The 15,374-nt window shown below is 41.6% G+C and overlaps 1 protein-coding gene across 7 annotated transcripts in view; it reads right to left on the bottom strand.

Annotated features, from left to right (window-relative positions):
• The window catches only part of MYO9B (myosin IXB), a 159,758-nt gene that overhangs the window by 106,771 nt on the left and 37,613 nt on the right, over positions 1-15,374 (bottom strand). For all 7 annotated transcript variants that reach the window (XM_075207031.1, XM_075207050.1, XM_075207020.1 and 4 more), the window contains exon 3: positions 2,257-2,351. In XM_075207031.1, coding sequence (XP_075063132.1) covers positions 2,257-2,351 — 95 coding nt within the window. The remainder of the gene's footprint in view (positions 1-2,256; positions 2,352-15,374) is intronic.

Raw genomic sequence — 15,374 nt, forward strand, 5'->3', positions numbered from 1 at the left:
AGTGAGAGGCTTGGTTTGAAGACGAATCACACCTCCAGGAAGCTGGGAGCCGTCGATGGCGGAAATGATGACTGGATTCTGCAAAGGAAGCGTGGGTAGGGACCACTGTGAAATTAAAGGTTGAGAAATAAAATTCCCGGCAGCACCCGAATTCAATAAGGCATGTGAGTAATACTCAGAAGACACATACCGTAGAGAAACTGGAATGGAGAAGACAGTTGAAGAGGAGGATTTAAATGATCCCAACCTGACCTGCCCGGAGCAGATTAGGGCTTGGCGTTTCCCGACAGGAGTTCAAGAAGTGGTCAGGATCTGCACAGTAGATACAAAGATTATTCCTGCGTCTTCTGTCTCATTCTTCAGGAGTTAAACAAGTTCTCACAATTTGTTGCTCCAAACTAACTCAGAAGAGAGTACAAAATTCAATGACATATTGCGACACTGAGCGATTCCCTTGGCGAAGTAAGAGGATACTAGCTGAAACAGAAGAGACACATCAGGGTTCGCCAAAAATCCGCCGGAATGCTGCAAGGAAGGTGGTAATTTGAACTGGATAGAACATTGGGTCCCCATCAAATTTAGCAGGATTTGGTAGCCTGAGAGTGGAGGTAGTTGTGGCAGCCGCTTAATGACCTGTTGGTTACTCTAGAGGAAGAGCAGAAGCAGAAGACTGTGCAGCTTGCAGAGCACTGCACTGTAACAACTGGCGTTGGGCAGCGTCCCGTTACTCAACTCGTGCAACCAAATTTTGCAGCATGTCTTTAGCTGAGGGTTCTCCCGTGGGGTCTGACATTTTTTGGCCTGTTCTTACTGTCACGGAATTCGCGGGTGATCTTAGGATCCCCTGAATCTGCCTGATTTGGCACAACTAAACCCAAGGGCCCGGAGTCTAACGGAACAGGTGGTCTTCACCAGGAAACCCCTTAAGGAGGTATGGTCTTAGCAGCCCCCGTCCCGCAAGTCGCGGCGCCTTGAGAGAGTACCAGACAGATAGGTTTGGGAGAGCAGAGAACAGAGAGAATTGTCGGAGACTGTACATTAGAGTAGGCAGCAATGGAGTCACTGGAACAGCGTGGAAGTTTAATGCGGTATGCGGACAGGAGATGCTGAACTGTAGCTTAACACTAGAGAGGTAACTCAGGATAGGTAGCAATGGAGTCACTGGAACAGCGTGCAAGTTCAATGCGGTCTGCAGACAGGATTCCAGGAGCAGTGAGAGAAAGAGCCAGGTCCTACCACTTGCAGGAAGTGAGCACAAAGAACAGGCACCTGACAGCTAGGTCAGGTGCTTTAAATAGCCCTCAAATATATTTGGACCAATGAGGGACGAGTGGAAGGTCTTAAAAGGAAGAACGGGTCTGCACATGCACAGGCCCGACAGCAAGATGTCGTCCGCCATCAGGAGGATGCGGCTGTGATCGCCGGGACTTCTGCCTGCTGGAGGGAGGGAAGATCGTCAGGGCCCCGCACGCAGGGTCGGCATGTGACAGACACCAAGGAAAAAATTATTTCTTGTGCATGACATTCATCATCAGGCTGTTATCCAGTGTAGCATTGGGACCTTAGGAGGTGGACTGGGCCTGTTTTAACTGTGCTTTATTTTTACCGATACCTATGGTACCCATTTTCTGTGTAAACAACTTTTCTGCACACGGATTTTGCAGACATAAACATTTCCATGCTTAACTATAGGGCTGCACATGATTTCGGAATGCTCTTCTGTCATGCAGGGCACTCCAATGGTGAGCAAACCAGTGACCAGAACAGGTAACAATGGGAGAGAGTAAACCCTGAAAAATTTCCCCTGCCATCACAAACAACAGTAGTACCCCTAACGTCCTCAAAGGACCTCAATTGGACAAGCTTTTGCAGTAATCATCACAATGACCTTGGTAACTTAAATCGCCAAAGCCCCCACTATAGGTACACAAATCCAGTTTTTGGGTCTAGCACATCATGTTAAAATAAAATACAAAATTTGGACTTCTCTGTGGTGAGCCTTTCTCCTGATCTAGCCTGGAGGAGGTGGGGGGGTGCTATCATTTATCTTGGGATGTGTGTCATACCAATATTTACTGTATATTCAGCCAATGTAAAACTTATTACATGGCAATATAATGTATTTGACCACTTCATATTTGGTTTCTAAATGCTTTCCCCTGTAAACCTGAAACATGATTTAGTTGTTCAACTGTTGCTTTCAAGATGGAAACTTCATCTGCTAGTCCCATTAATGAGGAAGTACATGATGCTCACCCACGCACGATGCCACTCTCCAAATAGTTGACCTGGATGAATTTCCCAAAGCGGCTGGAATTGTTATTGTGTGCAGTTTTGGCATTTCCAAAAGCCTAGTAAAGACAGAGGTGAGATGATATGAGCACACAATGTCAAAATAGGCAACACACATCAACAGCATATTTTGTATGGTGCAAACATTGCTGATTAATTTCACTTCTATAATCTCCAGTCTTAGAGTCTCATGGTCCAATTATAAACAACAGATTAGAACAAAAGAATATAATAAAGTAAAAAGTATTTATTGGGCAATAATACTTTTTGGAAATATATGTTTCAATACAATACAATATGCATTGTACAGAAAGATGACAACCACAACTAAAACAATCTTGTAGAGGTTTTACTATGAAAGAACCATTTTACATTAAAATTTGAGTGAATGCATAAAATGTAAGCATTAATAATATCTGTGCCTAACCTTTCTGTGGCCTGTTAAGGCAACTGTAATACAAAAACCATTAATAGTGTCCAATAAAATAGGATAGATGAAACCAGTAAACACAAAATATAGTTCATGTGCCCCCCCCCCATTTCTATTAATTATATTTATTGCTGTTACCGCTCTGAAACAAATCAATGCAAACAGAAACATCAAAGTATATAACATATATTATATTGACAATATGTGAAACAAGGTAAGAAAAGAATGAGGTGGTAAATCCCAGCAATGAAAGAATTTTTTGAGTAACATAACAGCATGATAGACAAATAGATTTATGGTTATAATATGAAGATATATAGGCACACACAAGAATTACTTTAAACAATGCAGATGTAAAGGGGTAGCGAGATCCATTGCTGCCGTGCAGGAGGGCACCTCCCCCCCCCCCCCCTTTATAAGGGGATAGGCAGGTCATCAGCAATATTTCTCAATTCATACCATGAAGTTGAGGAGAAACATCACTAGATCGGAGATCTTATTTCCATTTGGAGTCAATGTAACTATCCCACATTTCAAAGAACCTGCTGACTTTATATTCCTTTACGAGCGAAGCCAAGCCTTGGAATATATAAAATAATTTCACTCTAAAAAGAGTGAAGGGATGTCCCGGATTGTGACCACACCCGTAAAATAGTACTTCTGGCCACTGCACTAAGGGCCAGTAAATGTGCTTTTAAACTAGAGATGGGCGGGTCCGGTTCTCCGAGAACCGAACCCACCCGAACTTTGGGTATCCGAGTACCGAGCTGAGCAGCTCGGTACTCTCCCGCCCATTCCGAATCCAAATCGAGGCCGAACGTCATTGTGACGTCGTCGGATCTCGGGACTCGGTTCTCGCGATACTTCAACTTTATAAATACACGCCTCCACAGCAATCCATCGCCATTTGACAGAGGGAGAGAGCAGGGTGTAGTCATAGGCTAATTAGAGCAGGGACAGAGAATACCATATTGTTCTTGCAATTGCTCTAACCAAAATCGCTAGTGCAGAGAGGAGGATAGAGGTTTATTATTTTTTCTTCATATTTGGCACTCCCCAGCGCTTTTGGGGTGTCCCCCATAATTGTGCATTAATATTTCTGGCTGTCAAAAGTCATATCTGTCAGCAGTATCTACTAAATAATTTGTAGCACACCTCAGTGTTTTTGGGGTGTCCTCCCTAATTGTGCATTAATATTTCTGGCTGTCAAAAGTCATATCTGTCAGCAGTATCTACTCAATAATTTTTAGCACTCCTCAGTGTTTTTGGGGTGTCCTCCCTAATTGTGCATTAATATTTCTGGCTGTCAAAAGTCATATCTGTCAGCAGTATCTACTCAATAATTTTTAGCACTCCTCAGTGTTTTTGGGGTGTCCTCCCTAATTGTGCATTAATATTTCTGGCTGTCAAAAGTCATATCTGTCAGCAGTATCTACTCAATAATTTTTAGCACTCCTCAGTGTTTTTGGGGTGTCCTCCCTAATTGTGCATTAATATTTCTGGCTGTCAAAAGTCATATCTGTCAGCAGTATCTACTCAATAATTTTTAGCACTCCTCAGTGTTTTTGGGGTGTCCTCCCTAATTGTGCATTAATATTTCTGGCTGTCAAAAGTCATATCTGTCAGCAGTATCTACTCAATAATTTTTAGCACTCCTCAGTGTTTTTGGGGTGTCCTCCCTAATTGTGCATTAATATTTCTGGCTGTCAAAAGTCATATCTGTCAGCAGTATCTACTCAATAATTTTTAGCACTCCTCAGTGTTTTTGGGGTGTCCTCCCTAATTGTGCATTAATATTTCTGGCTGTCAAAAGTCATATCTGTCAGCAGTATCTACTCAATAATTTTTAGTACTCCTCAGTGTTTTTGGGGTGTCCTCCCTAATTGTGCATTAATATTTCTGGCTGTCAAAAGTCATATCTGTCAGCAGTATCTACTCAATAATTTTTAGCACTCCTCAGTGTTTTTGGGGTGTCCTCCCTAATTGTGCATTAATATTTCTGGCTGTCAAAAGTCATATCTGTCAGCAGTATCTACTCAATAATTTTTAGCACTCCTCAGTGTTTTTGGGGTGTCCTCCCTAATTGTGCATTAATATTTCTGGCTGTCAAAAGTCATATCTGTCAGCAGTATCTACTCAATAATTTTTAGCACTCCCCAGTGGTTTGCGCTCAGAATGGATTCAAAGCAGTCCACATATGATCTAAATGAGCAACCAGGTTCTGTCACCAGTCCTGATGTTAGTGTTCCCAGTACGTCATCTGGCCAAGGCGATGTCAAACAACAGAGTGTTTTCAAATTAGTGCAAAAAAAACAAAACAAAAAAATTTTTACTGTATTGAAGCGAAAAAGAAGTGTAACTGAGCAAAAGTTAAGTGACGATAAAAAAAAAATTGCAAGCATGCCATTCTACACACGCAGTGGCAAAGAGAGAATGAGGCCTTCACCTTTGGCTATTAGTGGCAGATCCCAAAAAGTTACCCAGGCTACAATTGGTGCACAACTACTGTTACGCGTCAAAGCTGAGCTGCAAGATACCAGTGAGGCATTACAGGAGAATATTTGCTCTGATTCACAAATGACAACAATCCCTGTGGAGAGTCCATCCAACAGTGGGATGTCTAATCGTGAGCATTCTGCTGATGTGTGCCTTAATAGCCCGAGTGTAGCCGGTGATACCCAAATTGAGGATGCCACTTTGGAATTAGAAGAGGATGAGGGGGAGATTTGTGTAGGCGACGAGGGCGCTAATGAGGATGTTGATGAGGATGAGGTTGTTTGTGTAAGTCCTGCACCAGTGGCAGCAGTTCTGGCACGTGACAAGAAAAAGGCCATTGTCATGCCTGGGCATAAAACAAAAAAATCCACTTCTTATGTGTGGAATTATTTCTACCCAAATCCAGACAACAATTGTATAGCCATTTGTAGTGTATGTGAAGCCACAGTCAGTCGAGGGAGGGACCTTAACCATCTTGGAACCTCGTCTATGTTACGCCATTTAACGAGAGTTCATGGCAAAGTGTTGGGAAAAGCTGAAAGTTCTTCCCAAAAGAATACAAGCACTCCCTCATCAGCTAAGACCCTCCGCTCACCGACATACCGACGGCTACAAAATACACCCACCACACCATCCTCATCAATATCCTCAGTAGCGCTCGGAGTTAGCCCGGCATCCCACTTAAGGCTGGATGACTCCGGCACTATTATTGATTCCTCTGAAGAAAGCGTTAGTCCTGCTGCTGCTGTTGCTGCTGCTGGGGGTGAATCGTCATCCCAGAGGCAGGTGAATAAAATGAGCAGTCCTACATTTCAGCAATTAACTGTGAAACAATCATTTGCGAGGGGAAGCAAATATGACAGCAGTCACCCAGTCGCCAAGCGAATCACAGACGCCATGGCTGCAATGTTAGTGTTAGATCTGCGTCCAATCTCCACAATAAACGCAGCTGGTTTTTCACAGTTAATTGAGGTTTTGTGTCCGCGTTACAGAATTCCATCGCGACACCATTTCTCCCGTAAAGCTATTCCACAACTATACCAAAAAGTGTGTAAAAATGTAGAGATTGCGCTGAAAAATGCCATTCTGCCCACTGTTCACTTAACCACAGATATGTGGACAAGTGGAAGTGGCCAAACCAAAGACTATATGACTGTGACAGCCCACTGGGTTGGTCATTCACCTTCACCAGCAGGAACAGCAGCAGCATGTACACCACTACGTAACATTTGTCACAGGCAGGCCACTCTTTGTATCACCGGCTTCACTAACAGGCATACGGCTGACAATTTGTTACGCAAACTGAGAGATGTGATTGATGCATGGCTTATACCACTCGGACTCTCCCCAGGGTATGTCATTTCAGATAACGCCAACAATATAGTGCGAGCATTACAGCTGGGTGATTTCCAACATATTCCCTGTTTTGCTCACACCATCAACTTGGTGGTGCAGAGCTTCCTACGAAATAACCGTGAGGTGCAGGAGATGCTTTCGGTGGCCCGTAAAATTTCAGGCCATTTCAGGCATTCAGCCACAGCATGTAGGAGATTACAGCAGCTCCAAGAGCAGTTTAACTTGCCCTGCCACCAACTTAAGCAAGAGGTGGTAACTCGGTGGAATTCCACCCTGTACATGCTTCAGAGGATGGAGGAACAGCGCAAAGCCATCCAAGCATATTGCACAAGTCATGACATTGGGAAAGGAGGGGGGATGTATTTCACTCTTGCACAGTGGGGAATCCTTTCAGTGCTGTGCAAGGTGCTGAAACCATTTGAAGTTGTGACATGTGAGGTCAGTGCAGACTCTGCTAGTTTGAGCCAAGTCATTCCTTTAATTAGACTATTGGAAAAGCAGCTTGAGAAAATGAAGGAGGAGCTGAAAGCAAGCAATTCAGCAAAGTATGTTGGCCTTGTCGATCAAGTACTTAATTCGCTTCACAATGATCCTCGAGTTATTAAGATCTTGAACTCGGATCAGTACGTTTTGGCCACTGTGCTTGATCCAAGGTTTAAAACCTACATTGAGTCTTTACTTGTAAATGAGCGAGATGTGAACTTTTGCAAGGAGCTATTGCTCAGCAAGTTGGCCGCTGAACTGGGCCTCGGCTTGACGACGTGTCCTCCTTCACTTTCTCAAGCTGTTGCTCGTAAAAAATTAAATTTCCAAAAAAGAAGCAGGGAAGACACAGGGGGCAGACGAGAACAATTTAACATCTGGGCTGGTTTGAAGGATTTTTCAAAAAAATGTGTCACTTTGCCCATAACTCCATCCAATATGAGTATAAACATGCAAAGGATGGTGGAGGATTACTTTCAAGAGGTAGTTGATATGGAAATGTCAGACAGTCCCTTTCCTTACTGGGAAGAAAAGCAGGCCATTTGGAAACCCATGTACAAACTTGCTTTGCAATACCTAAGCTGCCCACCCTCCAGTGTGTACTCTGAACGAGTGTTCAGCACAGCAGGGAACTTAGTCAGTGATCGCCGTAGAAGGTTACTTCCCAAAAATGTGGAGAAAATGATGTTTATAAAAATGAACTACATCTTCCACGAGGAAGGCCTTCACCATCCAAGACATCCAAGCACTGACTGTTCTCTAATGGCGGATTCAAGCGGCGATGAATTGATAGTCTGTGATGATGACGTACACACTGATGAGGGTGAGGATGAAGCTGAAGATGATGCCGATAACATCTTTTTAAAACTTTCTATGTAAGTGTAGGGTGCAATCTACCCCCAAAGAGGAAAGGGACTTGTGGCATTTCCATATCACATACCATCTTGAAAGGCTGCTGTTAGGGCAATTTATCCTTAAGGGTAGGGTGTCATAGACAGAGTGACCCTAAACTGGCTTTGTCCATTTTTCATAATATTGTACAGTCTATAATGGCTGAATTTTTTAGTATTTTATACAAGTGGAGGGGGGCCTAGAGAGACAGAAACCAAACTGGCTTTCTCCATGTCAATTAATATTGTACAGTCTATAATGGCTGAATTTTTTGGTATTTTATACAAGTGGAGGGGGGCCTAGAGAGACAGAGTGACCCCAAACTGTCTTTCTCCATGTCAATTAATATTGTACAGTCTATAATGGCTGAATTTTTTAGTATTTTATACAAGTGGAGGGGGGCCTAGAGAGACAGAAACCAAACTGGCTTTCTCCATGTCAATTAATATTGTACAGTCTATAATGGCTGAATTTTTTGGTATTTTATACAAGTGGAGGGGGGCCTAGAGAGACAGAGTGACCCCAAACTGTCTTTCTCCATGTCAATTAATATTGTACAGTCTATAATGGCTGAATTTTTTGGTATTTTATACAAGTGGAGGGGGGCCTAGAGAGACAGAGTGACCCCAAACTGACTTTCTCCATGTCAATTAATATTGTACAGTCTATAATGGCTGAATTTTTTAGTATTTTATACAAGTGGAGGGGGGCCTAGAGAGACAGAAACCAAACTGGCTTTCTCCATGTCAATTAATATTGTACAGTCTATAATGGCTGAATATTTTGGTATTTTATACAAGTGAAGGGGGGCCTTGAGAGACAGAAACCAAACTGGCTTTTTCCATTTCTTTACATATTTAACTATAAGTGTAGGGTGTAATATACATTCAAAGACGATGGCTGCATTGCCAATATGCATAGATGGAGAGGAAGACAATCTGTTTTGTGTGTAGAATAGGCCTACCAACGAAGACTTAAACTGTTTTTTTGGATGATTTATTACCTCAACAATTAGATTACTTGTCTCTAAAACAGTTGGAGCACTAAATTGGGTTAATTTAGGCCCAAAAACATGGATTTTCCCAAAAAATAGCAAAACAAAACCAAACAAAACCAAAACCAAAACCAAAACACGCAATGGCGGTTTTGCAAAACCAAAACCAAAACCAAAACACGACGGTAATCCAGATCCAAAACCGAATCCAAAACCAAAACACGGGGGTCAGTGACCATCTCTATTTTAAACACAGGACTGCTTTCAGTGCTCAATCTAACAAAAATAAGACATGAGGCTAATTTTTACAGTTTTATGGGTTTGATTACAGGTCCACTGTGTCTCAAGCAAAGCCATGTACAGCAGCCAAGTCTCACGCTGTGATATCTCTTACACCAGTCATTTAATTGGCTTTACTCCAACCAGACGTGCATAAACAGTATTTCTGTGTTCGGTGTCCCCTGATTGTCAGATATGCAGTGCATTCTATTGGGGTCCCTGTCTGTCCGGTAACAATGGCTCACTGACACTTGGTAACCCAGTTAAAAATAAATAAATAAAACAATTAAAGCACCTTTAAAAAAACACACTAAATAGTAACTGATGGCATTGCTGGAGGACTTCCGCTGCCTGGGGTCTCTCTGTCGAGTAAGTGACCTGTAACCTGAGTAAGTGCATCAAGCTGCAGGAGGACAGAGATAAACAGAGTCAGGAACAAAGCCTAAGCAGGTTCTGCCAGAGGAAATGGAGAAAACCGCAAGGGAGTGCGACAGAAGGCTGTGCATAAGGCGGCCATGTCAGATTGTTCACTGGGCAACTTTGACATTTCACACAAGTATATGAAGTTACTAAAACACCTCCAGTCTTAGACTTGGAATCATTCCCCTTCTCAAAAAGGACAGACAAGGAGGCGACAGATAGGACTGCACAATATAGTAAATGAACCCTGTATGTGGTCACAGAACCACTCAGAAAAAAACAGCTCTAGAAGACATCCCTGCAGATACAGGAGAGGCAGACCAGGAGATGCTGAATTGTGTGTTTGTTTTGGCAGACTTCAGTCAGCAAACTAAATCCTGCTGAGGAGTTTTCTGCCTGGGGTTGAGTGTACCCCCTCCAGGGCTCAGCCATTATTAATTTCAGCTCCCTTCCTGATGACCTATGCCTGGTGTGGGGCTGCATAGGTCCTGGCTGCCCCCACCTGAACCTGTCTCCAAACCAGACCACGGGCTCGGCATTGGTGCAGGGCTCAGTTCTGGGAGGCTGTCTGTGACATTGATTACTTCCACTCTTACCAGAACCAGGAGAGTGAAGACAATCACCTTGCCACTCCCCTGGCACTGCATTGTCCACTCTATGGCAGCAGCGCAGCAGACCCCTGTTATTACCTACGTCAATAGTGAAAGCGTAGGTAATGGTATGACATTGGGTAAGAAGAGCAATACAGAATTGAAGCTTAAAGGTGACGTCAGGCCCACTAAATGCGCTAGACCCTCATGAGAATGTGGTGGTAGGGGAAGGGGCATAATTTATTGATATATAATGGTTTTGGCCTTGCTAGATGTAAGCCCCTATTATCTGGGAGGTTACCTTGCTGCTTGCTGAACCATAAATGGAGGACAGAAAAAACTATGAACATATAGCCTCAAAAACACCTGAGGGGTTGAAACACGTTGGCAGCAATCTGTTTCTCACTAAATGTTTCTCCCTGCCTTTCAAACTTCATTTCCAGCATCCTTGGGGCCCTTTAGGATTTTGCTGAGCGTTTGCATCTGATGTTTCTGGTAGGCATATAGACGCTATTGTCTCTAAGAATCTGTATCTATTCAGAATGCTATTGCTCCATCTCACATCTATATGTGGTTTGATATTATTTCTATAGTCATTAATCAATCTTATTATATACCACTGTGCACACTCTCCACTTGAAAAATAAAAAAAATGTATTTATACACTACACTACACTATATATATATATATATATATATATATATATATATATATATATATATATATATATATATATATATATATAGCCATACACATATACACACACATACCTGGGTAATTCTGATTGAATGCAACTATATGGAAGAACTACTGGTTTATTCAAATTTACATAACTGGACTTATTTAGTTTTTGTTTGTTTTATGGTGTGACTATAGCGCCCATCAGAGTGAATCACTTTTGTTTATATAACACTTCTATATACACTGATATGCTCTTCTAGGTTATAGAGGCATCTCTCATGATGTTGCCGAATAGGTGTGCAACTAAAGTGTAACCAATATGCCAGGGGAAGAGTTACGATTCTATCAATTAACCCAGGAATTTTCTTTTTTTCTGTTACAAATCCTGGCTGCAGATGGCAGGAACCAAGAATAAGTAGCTTGCATTGTGATTGGTTAACAATTTATGGCGATTCCAATACCAGAAGCAGTCATCTGATCCCCATCACTTCCGTTAACCTCACACTTCTACCAGTGTAGATAGACGATAAACGGAAACCAATGCAGAACAAGTCTGTGATGGATTGGCCCATGTGAGCTGTTATTTTAACCAACAAGAAGCAGCCTCACTATTAGCCACTCACTTTAGGCTGATGCTTCCCATTTAATATGACAAGCAGAGGAGGCAAGAAATGGAGAGCTGATGGCGCATACGGGAATAAAGATCATTAGTACATGTTGACACTAGAAGCATCCTACTTATGTTGGCTACTACTGCATAACAACATTAGAGAATATACTTGCACTAGGAGGCATTAGTGCTTTTTAGTACTGGGGAATATATTGCCCCTTGTGGATGCATACTTGCATTGGAGGGTACAATTTGTATTGTACAATGGAGGCATAATGTATTGGAGAAGTAACATAACTTAAAGGGTTGATGCACAGCAAGAGGGGTGCAGCATACATTTGCACTCTGCCCTAACCAGGCATAGACAACATCATGTAAAGGGAATAGGAAAAACAAAAACAGGCAAACAGCCCTAGAAGGCAGACTATATCTTGGTTTTGTAGTATTTATGCTGAAAGAATGTGTGAGTCAGGGATCTGCAGAGACTGGTGAGGTCATAGCAAGCATTGGAATCGTATGACAAACTCTGCAGTCTCTGGGAAACTGTAGTAATGGAGGATAGGCTAGTTTAACACATTTAATTGATAAGATTGCAACAGAAAAGTATGAAGTTCACAGTTGCAAAGCGGTGTAGTGGTAGTTAGTAAAAACAGAGTAAAAAGGGGAGGTGCCACTTATCTTATATATCTATATAACTATATATTTTCTTGATCCATTTGTCAGGGCATTCATATATAGATGGTAACATGCAATATCACATCCACACTCATCATGCTGATAAATTGCATTGCTATTACAAAAATAAACATTCAAATCTACGCAAACTATAACAGAAAAACATTGAATTTCTATCATATTTGTATTAAACACCACCTAAAAATTTGTTAATAATTCCCTTATAAAAATACATAATCATTCGTACATATACTTCCATAAACTGAAAACTCTTTCACTATGCTACGGCAAGTTGCTTCTATTTGCAGAAATTAATTATGAAAGGAAATGTACTATTATCCACCATATCTGGATAACATTAAAATGGATGAATGCAAGCCATGTGCTAAAACCTTCCTGAAAAGGGCTTAAATGCAAATACATTTAGAAAGGCAATGTTTCTTCAAACCAGCTGCAGCCCTGGGCACCAGAAAAATGGACCAGATGACAGCTGCAAAAGCAGAGTTTGAACATGAAAAAAAGGAAAACAAAACAAGTATATCAATAAAGTAGGTATCACAAATGTGGACAACTTAACAATAAAGGGATTTTTAACAAATTAAATACTAGGAACAAAACCAAAAATTGTCACAAGCAGTTGCTGCATTGCACAGGGCCGGCATAAAAGGTTCATAGGACAGGACTCCCGCGAGATAGACTTATTCACAGGACTTTGTATTAGAGAGAAAAGGCTTGTTTATACTTTTGCAGTCTCATACGGTTTTCAAGCTTTTAGGAAAAGTATCACAATATTCCCATGGAGCCATTACACAGACCTGTAACCCACCTCATAAGTAATAAGTAGCCTATAAAAAGGTACATAATAAACACTTGGGTATATTTATCAAACTGTGGGTTTGAAAAAGTGGAGATGTTGCCTATAGCAACCAGTTTCTAGCTATCATTTTGTAGAATGTACTAAATAAATAACTAAAATTTGATTGGTTATTATAGGCAACATCTCTACATTTTCAAACCCACAGCTAAATACATTTACCATTCAGCCATCAACTTTAATATATCAATAGCAGAAAGTTTAGTTTAGAGCTGACCCACGAAAAAATGTGCCCAAATTCTGCTGAATTCACAGTGGTTTTTCAAAACATATAATTGCAGGAACTGTACTTGGAGTGTATAATCTATGGGTGTGCCCAGCCCAGCATATAATGGAGAGAGAGGTAATCTGAAGGAGTCTGCTATGAACAAAACTTGCTGCATATTTATTTTACATCATCTCAACAAAATTTCAAAAGAAAACAAAAAACAACAAAACAGTTATATACACATCCCATCATCTAAGCATGTGGGTCCTTCATAGAAAGAACGGCATTTCTGTACATACAGAGGACAACAGAACTCTACTCTGATCGCAAACACTACAGCAAGTCAGGAGCAAAAAAAAAAAATATTGTTCTTATGAATGTGTGGATTACATGTGCGTGTTCCATTAAAAAAAATAGTATCCAGATGACTTCCTTTTTGAAGCACATAGGATGCCCAGTGTAAAAACACCTTGACCAGGAGATGGCAGAGAAAACTTGACGTGCTCTTAGGTTTGCAGGGGGGAATTTTTTTTTAAAAAAAATGGCGCACCGTGGTTAGCTTTTTTAAAAAATTCTCATAAAATACTGACCCGGCATAGCTTCATTTATGGTATAACATAATCATGAGAGTAAAGGGACAATAGTGTTGATTTTACAAGGACAAAAAGGAACTTATAAAACCACTTCTCCATCTTTATCAGCTCTGAACTGGTGCTAAATTCAAGTCCTTTTGCAGAGTGGCTGTGTGCCCAGCCATACAGCAAAAGTTACTGCCAAAATGTGCCCTAATCAGTACTCTCATTTGCTGATGCAAACGTATGACTCTGCAAATCACCTGTTACGAAAACCCACATGCTTTGGCTGAAATCTAGGTGCATAAATTTTGTAGGGTACAAAATTAAATTTAAAAAACAAAAATATAACATTTCTACACGTTTTAAAGCAAAATTATTATTTATCTACTGAATTTAAGAAATCACCAAGTAAAAATTAGAAAAAAAAACAAAAAAAAACCAATCAAAATATTGTGGCTGTGTTATGAGCTGCGGCAGTGCCACAACTCCCTGTCCTCTGTGGGCCTGCATCCCAGTCGACCGGGACATCACTCCCGGTTTCGCGGCTCGGCCATCATCTAGGCGACGGCCGGGACGCTTTCTGTAATAGGGCCGTGTCCCAGCAAACAGGCAGCCGGGCGCGTGCAAATTCTATGTAGTTTTTAGTCATACAGCCTCCTAGGCATTAGGGGTAGGGCTGTACGAATTAATTAGGCAAGTCCTGGGGCTTCTCATTGGTCTATATCTGTATATAAGGCAGAGAGGGCTTAGCCTCCATGCTGGTTATAGCGTTTCACTACCTGTGTTGTTGCTGACCTGCTCATTTGTCTCTTGACTTTTGATTGACCTCCTGTTGTGTCCCTTGCCTGACCTTGGACTTTACTTGTAGCCCTGATCTCCGCCTGAATTCTGGATTTTGCTGTTTCGCTTGTGACCCTGACTACTCTGCTCGCTTCGGACCACTGATCCCGACCTACTTCTGACCACTTATCTTGACTATCGCCTCCTGTTCCACCTACACTACAACTGCCATAGATAAATTGTTACTACGCTGAGCTTAAGACCTGGGGGCATCCAAGTACCTGTGAGTACATTCAGCTCTACGGGAAAGGCAGCTGCTAAAGGTGAAGACCTCGATACTTATTGTTCTAAAAGTTTATCTTGGTAGCCGTTAGCCATTACAGGCTTGTGATTAGTGCATCCGCTCACAGGCCTCTTGTGCAGCCATTTAAGGATGGTTAACAAAATTCAATTTGCTAAATGTAGCCATTTTCGGTAAAAGAGCTGTTTGTAGCAACCACGAACCTACGGGCAAGTGGTAATTGAACTTTAATGTGACCAATGTTATTGTCTTTCCAGTCTCTGAACAGGCAGGGAGGAAACTGCATATCTCTGGTCCGACCATTTAACTAATTTGCTTATACACCACATGGTCAAAAGTATATGGGACACCCAAACATTACATCCATATGTGCTTGTTGAACATCTCATTCCAAAACCATGGGCATTAATATGGAGTTGATCCCCCTTTTGCTTCTAC

This window comes from Mixophyes fleayi, chromosome 1, assembly GCF_038048845.1.
Source record: "Mixophyes fleayi isolate aMixFle1 chromosome 1, aMixFle1.hap1, whole genome shotgun sequence".
In the NCBI taxonomy this organism is placed as follows: domain Eukaryota; kingdom Metazoa; phylum Chordata; class Amphibia; order Anura; family Limnodynastidae; genus Mixophyes; species Mixophyes fleayi.